Genomic DNA, 17,319 nt, shown 5'->3' on the forward strand with positions numbered 1-17,319 from the left:
AAAGCAAAAATAATTCAGTATTTATAGTTAACTTACAAGAAAGAATGAGCAAGTAAAATAACTATAAAACCGAAAAAATAACAGGCAATAATTTCATGTACGTCCGAATGAAATTAATTTGAAGATATTCCAACGAAATAAGACGAAAAGTAGTTTATTTCAACAACAGGAAAGTGCTTAATCAATTTATTTAAAACCAGTGTGTCCATGCAAATTTTAATGTGTGTTTAAAAAAAACTTCCTTTAATGTAAATCACAGTTAACTCAAATGTGTTTTTTTTTTATTTCTTGCTGAAAACAATGTATGTTTAAATAGCTAGTGTACCTTTTGCTCAGATTCTTGATAAACTATTCGAACACGTTTGCTCTTAGCTTGGCAGTTGTAAGCTATGCATTATTTTTTTCGCCAATCACCTATTCGTAGGCAGGTAAGTTATGGTTTTTGCAGTATATTAATCTGTCAAACCGCTCGGCTAACGCGAGTAAATATATACATCGTTAGAGTGATCTACGACGCCAATACAAAATTATATATATATATTATATATATATTTATATTTGGGGCTAATAAACACAGGAGAATGTTAAATATTGTACTCTCTTATTAAAATATCTTTTTATATTTACATGGTATTAAGCAGCCTCGACGAACAAGGTAACAAAACTATAGTCGTTCAAATGATCTATATAGTTAGGGGCGGTTTCATGACGAAGAAAGAATCCTGTTTTGAAATTTTACGTTTGTCAAAAAAGGAGGAAGGAAATGCATATATTTACACGTACAATGTAGATTGTGTTTTATCCTATGCAATAAACATGACATGGGTGAACATACTGGTGGTGGCGTCTGTCAGGGTCCTGTACGCCGAGGTTTGACGCTCCGTTTATTATTACTAGTCCTGTCCATGTGCCATTCATAAATCGCGCTTTTGATGGCAACGCATATGGTTTTTGCGGTTAAATTCACCTGTGTATGGGTTCATAATGAAAACGGTTCCAAAGCAAGAACTGGTACAAATTTATGCGGTGTGCTTGTTAAGTAGTTCGCAAATTGTTTAATATTGGCATTCGAGGAGTGCTACATTGTTTTGTTGCAGGAAAAATCATGATTGATGATTGACACAGAAAGTTTTTTTTAAACATGAAGGAAAAATGTTCATGACTCTTCTTTTTATTATTTTTATTAATGTCTACAGTTAATCTCACTATCTTCCATTGTACGCAAAGTTTCAGAGACAAAGTTCAAACATCATATACTACTTCAGCAATCCATCCATGAAAAAATACAATCAAAACTGTACATAATAATTAAAAGCAACTTTCACATGATGAAGTATTTGTAAGTACAATACCTCATCAAATAAACTTTATGACACATCGTGTTGAATGATCATAACCCCATTTTAAGGGTAAGTAGTCAATAGCAAACATGTAAATTTAATCAAAATCATATAAGTAACGAGCTATGCTTCTTTCAAATTGACATATTATACTACAATTACATATATAACGATGCCCGGTTTTCAATGATTTCAAACAAAAAACAACTTTTAGGGTCCTTCAAACATCAACATACAAAGTCCGTGAGGGTTTAAACCAAGCCTCCATACAATCTATACATACAGAAATGAAAGAAATTTAAATGAACGGCAATTTGTTATACAATAGGGCGAACGAAAAACTTTTTAGACTAAAAAAACGTACAATGTACTTCTCTATTTCAAGTACATGTCTAATTGACCAGTACATCTATAATATTGTAGCAATATTGATAATTATGTATAATAAATAACATATTATTTGATAATAACCAAAACTTAAATATGATTATCGGTAAAATTACAAATGGCACACGGAAAAGACAATCTTGGGATGACGTATCTAATAATGAAATATAAATATGTCAAAATTTGCACAAATGGCGAACTTGTATCGATGTAATATTATAAAGTTACCGTTTAAGTTTTTGTAAACAAAATAAACTACGGAATTAAATAGATATTGCTTTTTGTTTTCTTGTCTAGGCATCTTAGCTCCATACATATTGAATAATCGTCTATTCCAGAATCAAAACTCATTATCATCTAAATCTGTACGTCAAAATTGGATGAATTAGTAAGTTGATCACATTGAACCTAATTTGTATAGCACTCAAAGAAAAATCGATGAACGAACAAACTCATAAATGAAGGAAAATAAACTTAATTTTGGTCCAGAATTTTTGTTAGTAAATAGAACTGCTTAATACTTAAACCTACAATCTACTTATCTCCACCATCACCCTTGGAATACTAGGAACTACATCATATGTACTTTATAACGTATCACGTGTCTATCACATGACAGATGGGTCACATGGTCACCGTCTCACAACTGCTGTATAAATGGCGTCCATTTTAGTTTGCAGATCTTTTATTGTAGAATCAATTTCTGTCATTTTCATTTTAAGTTCAGATTGAGATTCTTGGAGGGACTCAGACACGTCCACAATGTCATTAACACTCTTTGCTATTTCAATAAACCCAATCGCAGTTTCGCCTATAGAGGCTTTCTCATTCTTCGCTTCTTTCATGGCAGCTATGGCTTGGAGCAACTTTCCATGTAATCGAATTCGTTTTCTACTATTATTCTCATTATTTTTCTTCATCCTCCATAATTGTAAAACGTACTTTATAGTGTCCGCGGCAGCTATCTTTCTTTCCTTGTCCAACTGCGCCCTGGTGACAAAATTATGGACGTATTTTTCTGCGCGCGATTGCTCCAATTTCTGCGCCAGAACGGCCACTAGAAGAGCGGTTGTTCCAACACCCATTAAACCTGTCGCCACAGAGACGAATCTTCCACAGTAACTGTTAGGGTAGATGTCCCCGTAACCCACCGTTAGAAACGTGATGGCGATCATCCACATGTCGTTAAAGAAGTCGGAATTTTTGGGATCAGGGTGGTAGTAGGCCTCACATGTCCGCATGGCCCAAGAGTTTACAACTAATATGGCCAGCATTATAACAATCAGAATAGTTCCTGGCATTGAAGACATCAGTGCCTTGAAAACGAATGTCGAATTTATTTTGACTTTATTTAGGGCACCTAAGCTTTGCGTAGCCGTGCTTGTTAATAATTTGCTATGCACGACCATGAATTTGCTGATCAAATATACTCGAAGGAGCATCAGAATCGACAAGATAGCGTCGATTGAAACCTCCTTAGGTTTACCATCGGGATCAACAGCACTTATTGTAATGTTTCCGGGAATAGGGTGTATTATGCACACACAGAGCTCGAGTAAAATTTTTAAATAGGTCCACGGGAAAGTGACGGCTAACCGCCAATCTTCCAGGCTATTGTCCGTCATGCAAAGCTGAATTCCGGTCACGTGGTATCCAACAACCGCAACCAAAAGAAAAACGGTTGACAAGGTGATGCATGATTTGAGAACGATGGACGCAACAGAAGACTTGCTGATCACGCCCTGGAAAAATAGCTCCGTCTCGATAAGCATGAGAACAATTCCCAAAAGAGCGAAAGAGAATTCGAAATTCACGACGATCGTTCTGTAGCGAAGTAGCTGTTTCCTCCGACTGAGGCGGTAGCTGATGTTGTCGAACTTTGACGTCATGACGTTGGTGGTAGTTGTGGTGGAGCTGCTCTGAGTGTCGTCCTCCATGTATTTGGAGTACTTGCCGTTACCTCTACTCACTAAAGGTATCCCTGGATCTTCAACCACCGTATTACCACTCATTCTATTCTATAAATAGAAGAAAAAAACAGACTTGAAAATTAAGTTTGTATTACGATAACTATACATATATATAGATATACTGTACGGAATGTAGAATCCATAGTAGACTTTTTTGGTAGCAATTAACCATCTGCTGGGAAATGATCTCGTTTAGGATTTGGCTTGTGGTCAGATGTAACAAGACGCATTCCAATTTAAGACCTAGAATTTGTTATAATCGGAACATATAATTTTCCATTATAGATATAATTTTTATTCTTAAGGTAATGATCCATTTCCATCTACATCAATAAAATATGTACAGAATTCTTTCAGATTTCTCAAACATGTATCTGGGGATATATCCTTATCAAATATTACCCAGTTGGCTGGTCCATCGGTATTATAAAAGCTTAGGGCTGTTGCTAAAAATATTAGAATCGATTGCGGAAAATGGTGCTTTTTCATACATTAAGAATATTAGCCTATGTCTAAAATATGACTTTCAGAAAATCATTTTTGACTGATATCCTATGTAAAATTAACGAATTTATTTTTGAAAACAGATAATTTCATGTTACACTTGCTTATTCATTAATAAATAGATAATTTTACTTACAAATGAGATGAATAGGAACAAGTTTTCAAACAGAATTTAATTTCTTAAAATATTTATTTGCCTACCGAATTCTCTGAACTATTGATTATGCTTACCCTTTAAGGCCCTTAGTCAATTTAAAATAAAATTAATCAATGGACCGGCCTTTTCAGGATCATAGTGGGCGTATTTTTGGTAAAAAAAAAAAAATACAAAAAAACATTAAAATATATATTTTGAAAAAATTTCCTTTAAGAATGAAATTTTGCATAGGTCTATCATTTTCTCACTCTAAAAAGTAGGTTTAGCTTTTTGTTTGATAGAAAACACAATTTGAACAAACCGTTGATCAATCTGTATTATATTCATTGATGTATTTATCTCCCCTTTTGCTGTGGAGGAATCGATCTCGGTCAGAATTTCATTTTGGATGTTTATTGACTTTCAGGGATTAATGTTCGAAGATTCGGATAAAATTCAACTTTACAACAGAATGATGTTTATGAAGAAATAAGCGGGATATATTGTCAAAACGAGTACGCAGACGACACAACCCAGTCATGAATGTTTTCAATCTATTGATTTAAAATTGATTGAAGTTGTCGGAATTTTTAATATATTTGTTTTAAATCAATTTTTAGGTCAGCTTGGTTTCTTTGTGAAATACATCTATTAGGTATCAATTAGACACGTGCAAGACCTAATATTAATAACACGAGAATTACGTCAGACATTGTTTTGTGACGTATGGATAATACAAACAAGCCCTTTCCGATGAAAAAAATGAGCGATGTTGTAATTAGAAAAAATTCGGTCGGTAAATTCAAAAATTACATCATATACAAATGATATACATAATTTTACAGACAATTCATTTAATGATATCAATATTTTGTTAAAGAGTTGACCGATTTGTCTCTTGGGCGCTTCATTCAGCCTGTCAAATGCAAAATGTAACGTTTAATCAAAGTATCTGATATTTAGACAAAGGCATCAGCTGCATCACCTTGTCAGAAAAAAATAATGAATAAAATTTTACTATGTAGTGACAAACAACTGAATTTTTTTCGTCTTCAGCGACTTTCATCATGGTTTAGCACACGTGAATAACCCCCTCCCCTAAAAAATACACAATAGCCTACAAGTTTTTCTATGCATAAGATGGATAAATGAATTATGGTTCTCTGGACTTGCCTACAAATGTATGTAAAAGGTTGTAACCACCAAGCAATGATACCATGATAATTTGTCAGAGAGAAAGTATTACAACATAAATTCTGCAATCTCTTGTATGTTATATTTTTCAATTTTCCAATCAAGACAATCTTTGTCCTACGAAGAATGCTAAGTACTATGATTTTTTTATCTATTGTATATAACCAAAGGGATTCAGTGAACCACCGGTATCCCTGTAACAATTAAAATTGTTTCAGTAAGATCAAACCGTATCATCTTTCACGTGAAAATTGTGAATCTGGCACTAGGAAATCAAAGAAAATCTTTTACGTGCAAAACTAAAAGTAAAGAACATTATGACAAGCAAATCTCTTCAAAGAATCAAAGTCAGTCTGTAACAAGATAACTTCACTATAAATGCTCTCTCTCTCTCTCTCTCTCTCTCTCTCTCTCTCTCTCTCTCTCTCTCTCTCTCTCTCTCTCTCTCTCTCTCTCTCTCTCTCTCTCTCTCTGTATTGTATGCCATCAATAAGGGTGTTTGTATAAGTAAAGCAGAATTGATTGTACGAAACAATGGCTCCTGTTGACAAGAGTCTGAAACTATGACGCACGAACCAAAGATCATTTTAAATAATATTGTAATCAGCTATTTACTAAAGATACCCACTGATACTTATAAGTATACACTGTATGTGTTACAATGTGCACCACAAAATCCATGCATCCATGGAAAAAATTAACTCCCTATTCAAATTCGAAATAAACACATATGGTTTGTTAATCTTATCCGATATTTGAGTGTTTTTAGGTAACGGGTATTAATTGATTTATAAGTAAAAATATAGATACTCCAAAGACCAAATAATCCAATTCACGCCTTTATTTAAAGCTCGAGCTCAAAATATTGATTTCCAAAATTTGATATTTAGCACACAATGAGTGAAAATCAAAGTTGAAATATTGAAACTTATTGTTAATGTTTTGAGTAAAGTTTAAATCAAGCTGTGAAGATACCAGAGATACAACCGAAAACAGTAAACATTCACTAAATTTCAATTAGGTTGAGGGCAGCTATAACAAATATTTTGTACAGATGCATTAAGGAGGTGTCAGATTGATTTTTGAAGCGGATCTATAATCCGATGTTATCCAGTCTTGGACCATTTCCTGATACAAGTATTTTCAGATATCAACCGTATTGAAATATACAGATTGGCAATACTGTAAGAATTAAAAATTCAATTAGCGTGTTTCTTGTCAGTGCAGATCATCAGATCGGTAGATGGTCGTCGTTTAAAGTTTCCTTATCGAAAACAAAATCATAATTAAATATAGCAATTAGAAGATACGGGGCACTGCTTTAGGAATCATATTATAGGTATACTGTCACTGAAACTGCTTGCAGCATGGATATGCACTAACATGTAAAAGAGAGAGAGAGAGAGAGAGAGAGAGAGAGAGAGAGAGAGAGAGAGAGAGAACTATGAGTATTTCTTTACGTGTTAAGCAGTAGAGTACATGTACGTATTGAAGAGATTATAGCAATTGCTAAAAGAACAAATGCATATACCCAATTATTTAGTTCTTCAGTATTTACTTTTATAAACTATACTTGTCATCAACCATGCATATAAGGCCTAAAAGGTCAGAACAACACGTTTCTCGACTTATTCAAATCTCTAAATTCTTATCATTTTAAAATAAAAAAATTTCTTAAATTCGCCAAAATAAATGAATTAATTTATTCTTGAGTTGCTGTTTGCAGTTGATAAAAAGGCTTCTTTAACCGAATGAAAATTCATGAAATGATTATTTTAACAGCCTTTTATTTTCTGACTTCTATTGCTATTGTTAGACGGAGGACCAAACCAAAGCTAACTGGTATACTAATAATCATTAACATATTTCCTTTTGCTTCAGTTTCTTTTATTATATGTACTCCAAGGATGGACTAATTAGAGAAAGAAGAGCGGTGTTTATTGCTGCCCTAGTACCAGTGGGAATGGACAGCAAACTCAGAACAAGAAATAATTATCGAGAAGCAGGCTACAAAATGAAAACAAAACACCAAGCAGACCGGAACCGCCTCCAATCTTACTGTTCTTATATAATCTGGAATCGGCTTAAATGAATTGGCCTCTAACCAGACTTGGTCTGAATTTTGTTTCACTTTTTTGCATGCAAAATCTGTTATAGTATTTGATTGACTGGGATCGTATATAATTTACAAAATCCAAACGGAATAAAACCTGGAGAATTTCGTTATACCTATAGTTTATTAAAAAAAACCATATATATTGTAAATCCTTTTAGATATCCATTTAAATTGGTCTTCTTCCATTTTGAGTGCCCCCGCAATTAGATTGTTGCTTTGAATATGTTCTTTAATTTATAATTCATTTTAACAAAATGAACTTTATCGAAGACTTAAAAAAATGAAATATTTAAGAAATCTTAGTAAATATCAAAGTATAGAAACAGTATTTTACTTACAATGGCAGATCTAACTAATTCCCTTATTCTTAAACGCGTATCCAAATACTTCTCCATATCTGCCTCCGATTTACAGATTTCAAAATCACGGCTACAGTCTCATCCGAAAAGATTTTCCCAGAGTCCTTTGTCCCCTCCAGACGCTAAGAATAGAATTAACTTGTCCGCGCGGAAACCGCTTCAACGGATACTGGTCCGTAAGAAGTACATGTGAAATTCAATAAAAAGTCCACAGCGTGTATGGTGTAGTAGATAAAAACATCATATCCCTAACCCTAAAGTAATCGTTGAATTGATACAGCCATTCTTTTAATCAGAGTGTTTTAGAAATCAATACGCGTGTTTCTTCTATTAAGTAGAAAAATTTTCCCTCATTGATTCAAAAACTCAAGTGTCTTACAACTGAGTTCGATAGTTCTCCATTGAACAAAAATTATCATACTCTATGTCAGGCAAAGTTCCCTTTTTTTTTAAATTTTGGAATCCTTTACTTGTATGATAAAAATCGAATTCTGCAAGCTTTGCACTTGGTAGAACACGGAAGCTGTGGTTGGGTGCATAGGTAAAGTATCACAATTAAAACGAAACACAAAAGGTAGAAGATTATCTTCGATATTCTATCATATTTGATGTCACGTGTTATGTGATGAAGTGACTTTTCATTTTTAAAACCATAGCTTATCCGAAATAAACTTACGATCGAATCCATTAATGAAAGTAGAAAACGCGGGAACATTGCCACCGCATTGTGCAAATACATCGATCGTTTACAAAAAGAGTGCAAGTTAATAGCCTGCACACAAAGGGTTGCTCGTTGAACCATACTGGTTAGCCGAGGGACCAAATCAATTAGGTACTGTCCGTAATTACGTAAAAGTTAAACATCAACTCAAGTTTCCAGTCGGGAATTCTGATTAAGAAGCCCTTACTTACAGTGTACGCCGTATACGCAAACAACAGTACATATGGAACTTTATTTGCATTCTCTTTACAATGAAGATATTCTTTCATGAAATCTTTCAACCTAATATTTTTTTCAACTATATGGTTCAACTTTTTCACGCGCATTGAACATGACAAAACTTTTTGCATTGTTTTATTTTCTATTAACACCGTACCTAATAAAGGGTGCTCAGAAACATTAAAAAAAACAACATACCACAGTTGATGGTTCATTTGCAACATCCCCATTCATTATTATGAGTTGTGCTTCCCCCTAAAATGCAGACACCTGAACACGAGCAAATGGTGGAGCAAGATAAAAAGATGTCCAGTATATTCACAGTTTAAAGGGTTGAACAAGATGGAAAAAATGCAACTCATATCTCCTTTTATAAGTTTATGATGAGGTAAGCTGGAGGTAATTGTAAAATGACATTGAAAGCAACAGATTTCCAAGGCTCCGAAAGGGACAAATGCAAAATTCTAAACGATGACTATTTCCATACCCAAAACAGAAATCAATACCCGGTGTTATCTTCCTGACCCCGGTGACCGTTATAAGAATATGAAGCCATATGAAGACGAAATATACATTTTTAAATTGTATTTTAAAAACCATGGATTTCATTTCAGATTTACTTGTTAGGTAATACATGTAAGCACAGAATTGCAAGTCTAATCCACCTTTTTAAAATGTGACAGAATTTGATTCACTTAATTAAAATAATTGCTTCACTTGATTGCAATGAAGGTGAAATATCAAATAAAATTTACATTACGATCGTCATTGAAGTGGATAGTGGTATATATTGGGGGAAATTGTGTCACCCTGTTGTGCCCCCATCTGAAAATACATTAATCTATCAACAAAACCAGAGATATTTTCCTTTAAGAATCCATACTGCAACAGATGTGACCGAATAGTGATTACACCAAAGGCCACAGTGGGTGAAATTGTCCGTCAATCGCACCTTCACTTCATTATAGATGCGTGCAGTCAAGACCGCACGTCATTCTAAATTAAAGACTTCTTTCCCCGATATTCATTTATGCAATGCAACGACGATTATCGACGTACACTTTAATAGAACGAGACCATTACAAAACACGACAGGGGGTGTATTTATTATATAGGAAAAAATTTATAAGTCTATAGAAAAAAATATTTAAGAATAATGACAAACATCTGAAATCCATCAACCACACTGCGAGATTCTTAGAGGTTAAAATTTAGATCATGTCGAAACCAGATTTTTTTTAAATCTTTAAAAGAATTTAAAGATAAACCTTTTGAACACAATTATACTTTCACTGACCAATATTTGAACATTCCAACCCTGATATATAGGGCAGCCATTACCTGTAGAATGAGTTCAGATATTATCCAATAAAAATCCAATAAACGAGACAATGCAGCACGACCTGCATAATATCAGACACGGCCCCCTCTTTGATGAGTTTAAGTTTGTTTCTCTTTGTTAATGGTGTACAGGATAGTTTGGTGCTATCAGTTACAGCCACCCCCACAAATAAAAGCCCTAGATGTAGTCAAATAACGTTAGTGGTGTAAGGTTCGGACATCGAATCCTATAATCAAACGCCTGAAACTCTTTCAACGTGTTAATCTCCACATCGCCTGCAGTCTTGATGCATGTATAATGGAAAGGGTTAATGGCTACATAGTTTGTGAAGTAATTAACATTCGAAAGGAACTAATTCAGGATTTGATGATTTAGATACAACTTGACTACATTCAAACGATCGTTGCTCATAATATGCTATAAACAACATTACATGTAGTAACTTACTTAGTATTCGATATATCTTGTTTAAATTTTAAAGTTAAAGATAACCATACATAACCCGGGTTATACAATAATTGTTACCTAATGCATTTCACTCTTAAAGAGCAAGAAAATGTATCCAAATTGTCGATTAGTGTGTTACATAGATGGAACAGTCAATTCTACCATATAGGGAATATTCATAAAATCTGTTTTCAAGTGTGACGTCACTGTACTTTTAATGACTTTTTAATCAACACATATTCAGCTTTAAAAAAGGAAACACAATTTAACAAACGTTACATGTACCTATTTTTGAATTGTTATCCCAATGAACTGAACTTTGTTAATTAATGGTGAATCAGATTTAAATTTGTAAGATTGTGGTTTGGTTTTGTTAGTAGCTGTATGAACACAATCGAATTTCTTTAAAATTGGGTTTAAAAAAAAAAACCAGATGTAAATATATAGCGATATTGTGAATTGAGGACGACTTCGTGATCTTAAGGATGTCAGCTATGGAGCCCAATGGCCGTGTAACAAACTGCAACTTGGACGTTTACAAAAGAAAAGGAATGTATCTGTTCAATCGGCCTATAACTAAGATTGCAAGCCTTTGGGAATGGGAATTCAGTAAGTGTTTTGTTTTTATTTGATGCGACTATGACAGACCAGAAACACGCCATAATAAAAATCATTACAATGTGTGCTATGTGAAATTTATAGAACACGATGTGATAGCTACTTATTGGCATGTTTTGCATCTGTGTTAATTAAAACGGTGTTGTGTTCTTTAATTGTGAATTTTAAACACTATGTTTACATCCAATGTAAGCATTCTAAACTGATGACACATCAACTTCTACAGATTTAAAATATACATGTATTTGTACATTTACATATACATGTACGCCCCCCCCCCCCCCCTTCCTAAAAAAAACACCTTTGATGAAGAAAAGATGTCGTTCAGGAGACAAAAATGTCATCTTTAACGACTAGAAGTAACATCTTTGCTATTTTGAAAGGAGCAAATTTAGCATAACACGAGAAATTCTATGATATTAATAGAAATCCTGAACATCAAATGTCAAGAGGTGAAGAAATACAAAAAAACCGCGTCCCCACTAACTGATTTTTCACACGCTTACACCCGCAACATGACACATCAGGCTATTGTCTGTTTTTCTCTCTACTCTGAATGCCAAACATAACGGTGAACAAACAGTCATTGGGCCAAATAAAACCCCATCCACATATGTTATCGACTGATATTTTCTTATTAATTAAAAGTCGGTCGAAGTTACACATAACCTCAAAAAATTTCATCCAAACTTCCGAAACTTTGCGCATCGTCTTCCTTCAGAATACCGTATAATAAAATGCAACGGTAATATGCAATGTTTTTAAATTTTCTGACTACTGTATTCATTGGGTAAATGTAGCTGTGTAGTTCTGTTAACTGAGCTAAGTGGAAATTACAAGGGGACATGTCAAGATTTTAGAAAACCCCAATTTTTTATACATCCTAGAGGCCAGACTTCGTGTTCTCTCTCTTTCAAAGAGAGATAAATCTGCAGAGGAAACCATTCCTCGGTCCTATCAGAAAAACGCAATGTTGTTAATTAGTCTTTTTTTATCAAAAAGTTAATAAGTTTGATAAAACAAAAATCGTTCTTTATTAAATTGTATCCTACACATACATGTACATATCTATCGCATGTGTATTTTGTTATATTAATTTTGAATCAATCTTTTAAATGTGACCTCATTTGACATACATTTAATAAAGCTCTAGCCTTATCGATTTTGTTGTTCAAATAAAGAGTTCATTTTCTTGATTTAGGATTAATAAAAAAATAATCAAATCATTTTATACATTTTAATTTAATCAATCCACTGAAAGCGTCTCAAGAATTGTATTATAACTAAAAATATTATAAATATATAAAATGGCATTAGAGAGAAATAACATTTTTAAAAGATCTTCATTCCTCATTTTGATAATTTCTTTCCTTGCATGTCTTCGTTAATTTACGGGTTAGAGCTTGCTATGGATATGGTGATATGCGAGGTGTAAATTGTGACATATTAGGCATAACTATGCAATATACCGGACTTACTCGTGGCAGATGGTTATAAATCAATTCGCCAAAAAGAATGGAGACAAACGATTTGGGAAAAAAGAGGAAAATAAGAGTAACATTGAATATGCCTCGTATTTCATCCAAGCAACGTTACTTCACATTAATCTACAGAAATGGGGTCCTTTGATACTTATGCAATAATATATTATGTATGAAAATTTTAAGCAAAATATTGGTCAGGAGGGGTTTCTGAAGACAACTTCAAATTTAACTTTTAAATAAGTGTAATTTTTTTTTCTTAATCAGCCCATAGACTTCTTTTTGTTGAGAAGGACATCAAGCCTTTCGTTTTTTGAGATATGATCTTATAATTTATAATACATGTACATTTTCTGTTGAAAATTTCATGAGGCAATTTCGGGTCTCTGTGAAATGCAGATATTGCTTATAAATCATATTATGTTTGCAAAATGATTACATGCCAGTTATAATTACACATGCCCCGAGAGAGTCATTTATTATTCAATAAACGTAAATGCTATACATATAAAACTGATATCCGTTATATTAAGCAAGATCGTGAACTGGAAGTATGTCATTGTGCTTATAATATGTTCTTTATGTAAGTGCAAAGTTATAACTGTTGCCTCTCTAGTACGTGCGATGGATCACCGCGTTTTCCTTATTTGTTAAAAAATCCCAAATTGATATTAAGCACACGCCATTATATAATCACTATATATGATCTTACATGATTGATTTGTCGGGAGACTATAGGAATGTATAAGGACTATCTCGCATACCTTGAAGCTGTTGTTGCCTTAAAATATCTACAATGACCAGATGTACAAATCTGAATACGAGTATGTTCGTGTTTCAAAACACAAATCATTTTTAACTTCCAATAAAAAAAATCAGATACATTTTTAAAATGTGAGTGATGTTGCGACACAGAAGTGGGGTAAATAAAAAGGATACATTCAAATTGCAAATATACATTACCTGTTACCTCAAAATGACGTTTTTTGATCTTGAGAATTATAATAGCATATTTGTTAAGTACCAATAATACACATTCTATAAGTACAGTTATAATGAAATAAAGATAAAATGCTAAATATGCATTTAAGACATTTGCAAGAATGAAATTGTTATGTGGTCTAGTTTTCCTCCTGGTTTTGATTAGATGACAACATTTGCTTAAATTTTATCTTTGTCGTTTCATTTTTTTTTAAAGTTAATTTACTATTAAATAAAATTAAGTCATACTTCTGAATATGCATACTAACAACAATATATACGTTTAGCATTTCCATTTAGGACGAATTTAGAATTCCGTTGCATGACCAAGTGGTTCTTCCAGATGTGTGCAATTTCCCTATCGGAAAAAGCTTCAACCTGTGTAGGACGGATATCTTATTACAAAAGAAAATCTGTGGCATGTGAATGTGAATGATAAATTAGAGAAATCTGCTAAATAAAGCTTGTGTTGACTTGATGCAGGGAACATGCACCTTGTTCGGGGGAGGAGTATTGCGGGTTTTTTTTAGCTTAACTCTTTGTACAACATCGATGATATTTTAAATTGGACACTTAGATATATAGGTACATTGCCAATCAATGTCTTGATATTTGATTTTGTTGCCTTTATTGTATTGGGCATTTTTATTTTTGGTGTTGTTTTGTTTTTGCTGTTGTTGGGTTTTTTGGGGAGAGGTTGGTTGTTTTTTTTTCTTACATTGCTTTATTTTTTCTTTTCTTTTTAATTTTTCTTTTTCCTGTCGAAAATTGAAATGATTTTTAAGTAATATCTAACAATCAAAAGTATATGTCTTATAAAGAATAGACTCCATCCCTGTTATCTTTCCCATACGGAAAACTGGAGTAGGACCATTTTGCTATAAAGTAGGATATCATTAACGATTTAACAGTAACAGTGTGAATTGCCCTCCCTCTTTGAACTATCATACAATCCCTGTGTATAGTAAGGGTACTGACTGATAATAGATACACACAAACAAAATTATTTGTACAAGCAGCTTCAAGCAAGGATCACACTTTAAAAATAATTCAACTACAATCAAATGTGCATTATCATGAAAATGACGTTTCTAGTTCACAAAAAAAAGTCCACAACAAAAGCAATGATATCATTTTGATTTTAACTTGGTTTATGTCATGATTTTATAGATATGCACATTGTCACGAGTTATAAAGATATTCAACCTACATGTATGCACAGATGTTTTCCTCTTATACTTTACTACATCGCGATAGATTTATTTCTGCGTCACACTATGTATATCTCAGACGAGAGAGAGAGAGAGAGAGAGAGAGAGAGAGAGAGAGAGAGAGAGAGAGAGAGAGAGAGAGAGAGAGAGCAGACTTATGCAACTCAAAAGTTTATATACATGCATGTATAACTACAACACAGGGATTAAATTATGTATGCATCAAGGGACTGTATGCAGTGTTTATACAATTTATTTAAAGATATTGAGTTAAATGTAATATGGAATAATGCATGCATAACTTAAACAAAGCAAAGGTACATGTATATGACTACTTACATTTCATCATACTCTGAAATAAAAAAGTTATATTTTGAAACGTTTTGTTTCAGACGAGGTTCCTGTACTTTACAGCAGAGAAAAAGAAAAGGATAACATCCAAAAACATCACACACAAAGCGCCCGTAAAGAAAAATTGTCAATCACAGTCATAATTGAGAGAAATATTAAAGAGAAGGGGGTGGGGTGAATTAATTGCATTTTTTACTTCTCTTTGTGACTTTTTTAATCGAACATTCGCTCGGTAATCTGTTTCGGGGGGGGGGGGGGTTATGCAAAAGGCCAGGATGTACCATTGCAGAAGAGTTTAAAGAGTTTAAAGTTTCATACAATATGCTCTTCTCCAAAGAGAATTATTTTTGCAATTACTATTAACTAGTGATAAGTGTTTTCCTATTTTATCTCTGCCTCTCTCTCTTTTATTGATTTTGTTGGGTGCACCGAATCATATTTCTATTCGTGCATTCATAAATAGAGAGTAAAAAAAACGAAACAACCCAAGAAGTTTAAACCAGTTTCATCAAATGACCTTCACCTGTCTTATTACCCTAAATTTCGAAATGACAAACTCGTTTCTATATAAATAGGACTGTCATGTTACGGAACGGACCAAACCTTACCTTGTATATGACGTGTAAAAATATTGCTTTAGTTTCCTTAAACTAATGAAATATGCTTACATGTACATTTTCTATAAAGCAAAGATTTTATCATTTCTGAATATAATTATGCATGTACATTTATTCAATATTGTTGTTTTGTAATATTTATATTTGAATTGAGACAAAATCGACAGTTTTGATAATAAATTTTAAAGAAATGACAACATGTGTTAATTAAATTCATTTGATTGCGTACTTTCTCGTAACAATTCATACTAATGCGCAAATAAAATGCAATAAAAGGTCGGTCACATTACATAATGCTGGTCAAGGATGTCATAGTTTGCCTATCTTAACAATTATGGGTTATGTTGTGTTATAGTTCAGGAAATGTTATACTGTAACAATATGCAATGAGAACGCAAGATCCTCGTTGGAATTTGGACGAAGATTTATGAACAGTGCATTACCTTAGATATAGTCCGCAATTCCACAAATGAGGATTGCTGGAAACCCAAGGACCCTGAGGAAAACATGTTGTGTCCGTGTTGTGTCGAATTTGTCTCATATCCCGATAGTACATCTGCCACGTCTACCGACAGTCACACAGAAATCTCCCCTTACACTTGATTAGGGAGTTTATTGGAAGTTTTCAAAATAATTGTTGGTCTTTTAAAACGGTTCGGTCATTTAAAACCTCCAAACCCGTTGTATACATCCATACATAAGAATAAAGGTTTCAACCTTCTTCGCTTCGCCTACCACAAACTTACAAATCTCTATTTTCTTTTGATATTAAAACCCTTTCAATGAAATTTCCCCTACTTTATAGCCGATTGTTGCATTATCAGTGTTAAAATTCATCACGAAAAAATGTCAATACAGTAATTTTTAAAGGTCATTCTGAGCAGGACTCCTGTAAAAGTTTCAAAGATTTTTATCACGATTTTGAAATAGGTAAAAGTGTTAACAAAAGGAGACATGGATTCGTTCTTCTATTTATAGTAACCTCCCGCTATCACATTTGAATATCGTTTAAACCCGTAAATAATACATGGTTTCTAAGTAAAAATAGCCGGAAGTCGGAATGTCAGCACAGCTATGGTTTGTTGGTTTATACATCCTCTCAATACTGTCAATTAGAGTACATATTTTCGTGTAGTAGGGTAAATAAATAAGATACTTTATTGTTGGTTCACGGTTAGTTAACGCGATGGTTAAACTGACATTTACTTTAAAAAAATCAAAATAGATAGACAGCGAACAAATGTTTACGAAATCATCCTTCGAAAAACTTTTTTAAAAGAACAGTATCCAAAATTAAAGATATCAAAGACTTGTTGTCAGATTTT

General features: G+C 33.2%; 1 protein-coding gene across 5 annotated transcripts; it reads right to left on the bottom strand.

The window, feature by feature from the left end:
* Positions 1-1,159: 1,159 nt before the first annotated feature.
* Positions 1,160-16,850, bottom strand: LOC128190584 (small conductance calcium-activated potassium channel protein 2-like). 5 transcript variants are annotated; one of them, XM_052862684.1, is made up of 2 exons: positions 16,438-16,850; positions 1,160-3,745 (listed from the first exon to the last, which is right to left on the bottom strand). In XM_052862684.1, exons 1-2 carry the CDS (start codon positions 16,501-16,503, stop codon positions 2,360-2,362), a joined length of 1,452 nt encoding a protein of 483 aa, XP_052718644.1. In that variant the 5' UTR covers positions 16,504-16,850; the 3' UTR covers positions 1,160-2,359. The 5 variants fall into 5 exon arrangements, with proteins under 5 accessions (XP_052718644.1, XP_052718648.1, XP_052718647.1 ...); XM_052862688.1 differs by lacking the exon at positions 16,438-16,850 and adding an exon at positions 13,547-13,602; XM_052862687.1 differs by lacking the exon at positions 16,438-16,850 and adding an exon at positions 10,288-10,391.
* Between the last annotated feature and the right edge of the window lie 469 nt (positions 16,851-17,319).

The sequence above is a fragment of the Crassostrea angulata genome, chromosome 6 (genome assembly GCF_025612915.1).
Source record: "Crassostrea angulata isolate pt1a10 chromosome 6, ASM2561291v2, whole genome shotgun sequence".
Lineage (NCBI taxonomy): Eukaryota > Metazoa > Mollusca > Bivalvia > Ostreida > Ostreidae > Magallana > Magallana angulata.

Bases quoted from the DNA above. Each gene is read 5' to 3' on its own strand.
- LOC128190584 (XM_052862684.1), bottom strand. From the start codon at position 16,503: ATGTTTTCCTCAGGGTCCTTGGGTTTCCAGCAATCCTCATTTGTGGAA. The intron at 3,746-16,437 runs GTAATGCACTGT...TTCTATTTATAG, and splicing joins AATTGCGGACTATATCTAAG to AATAGAATGAGTGGTAATAC.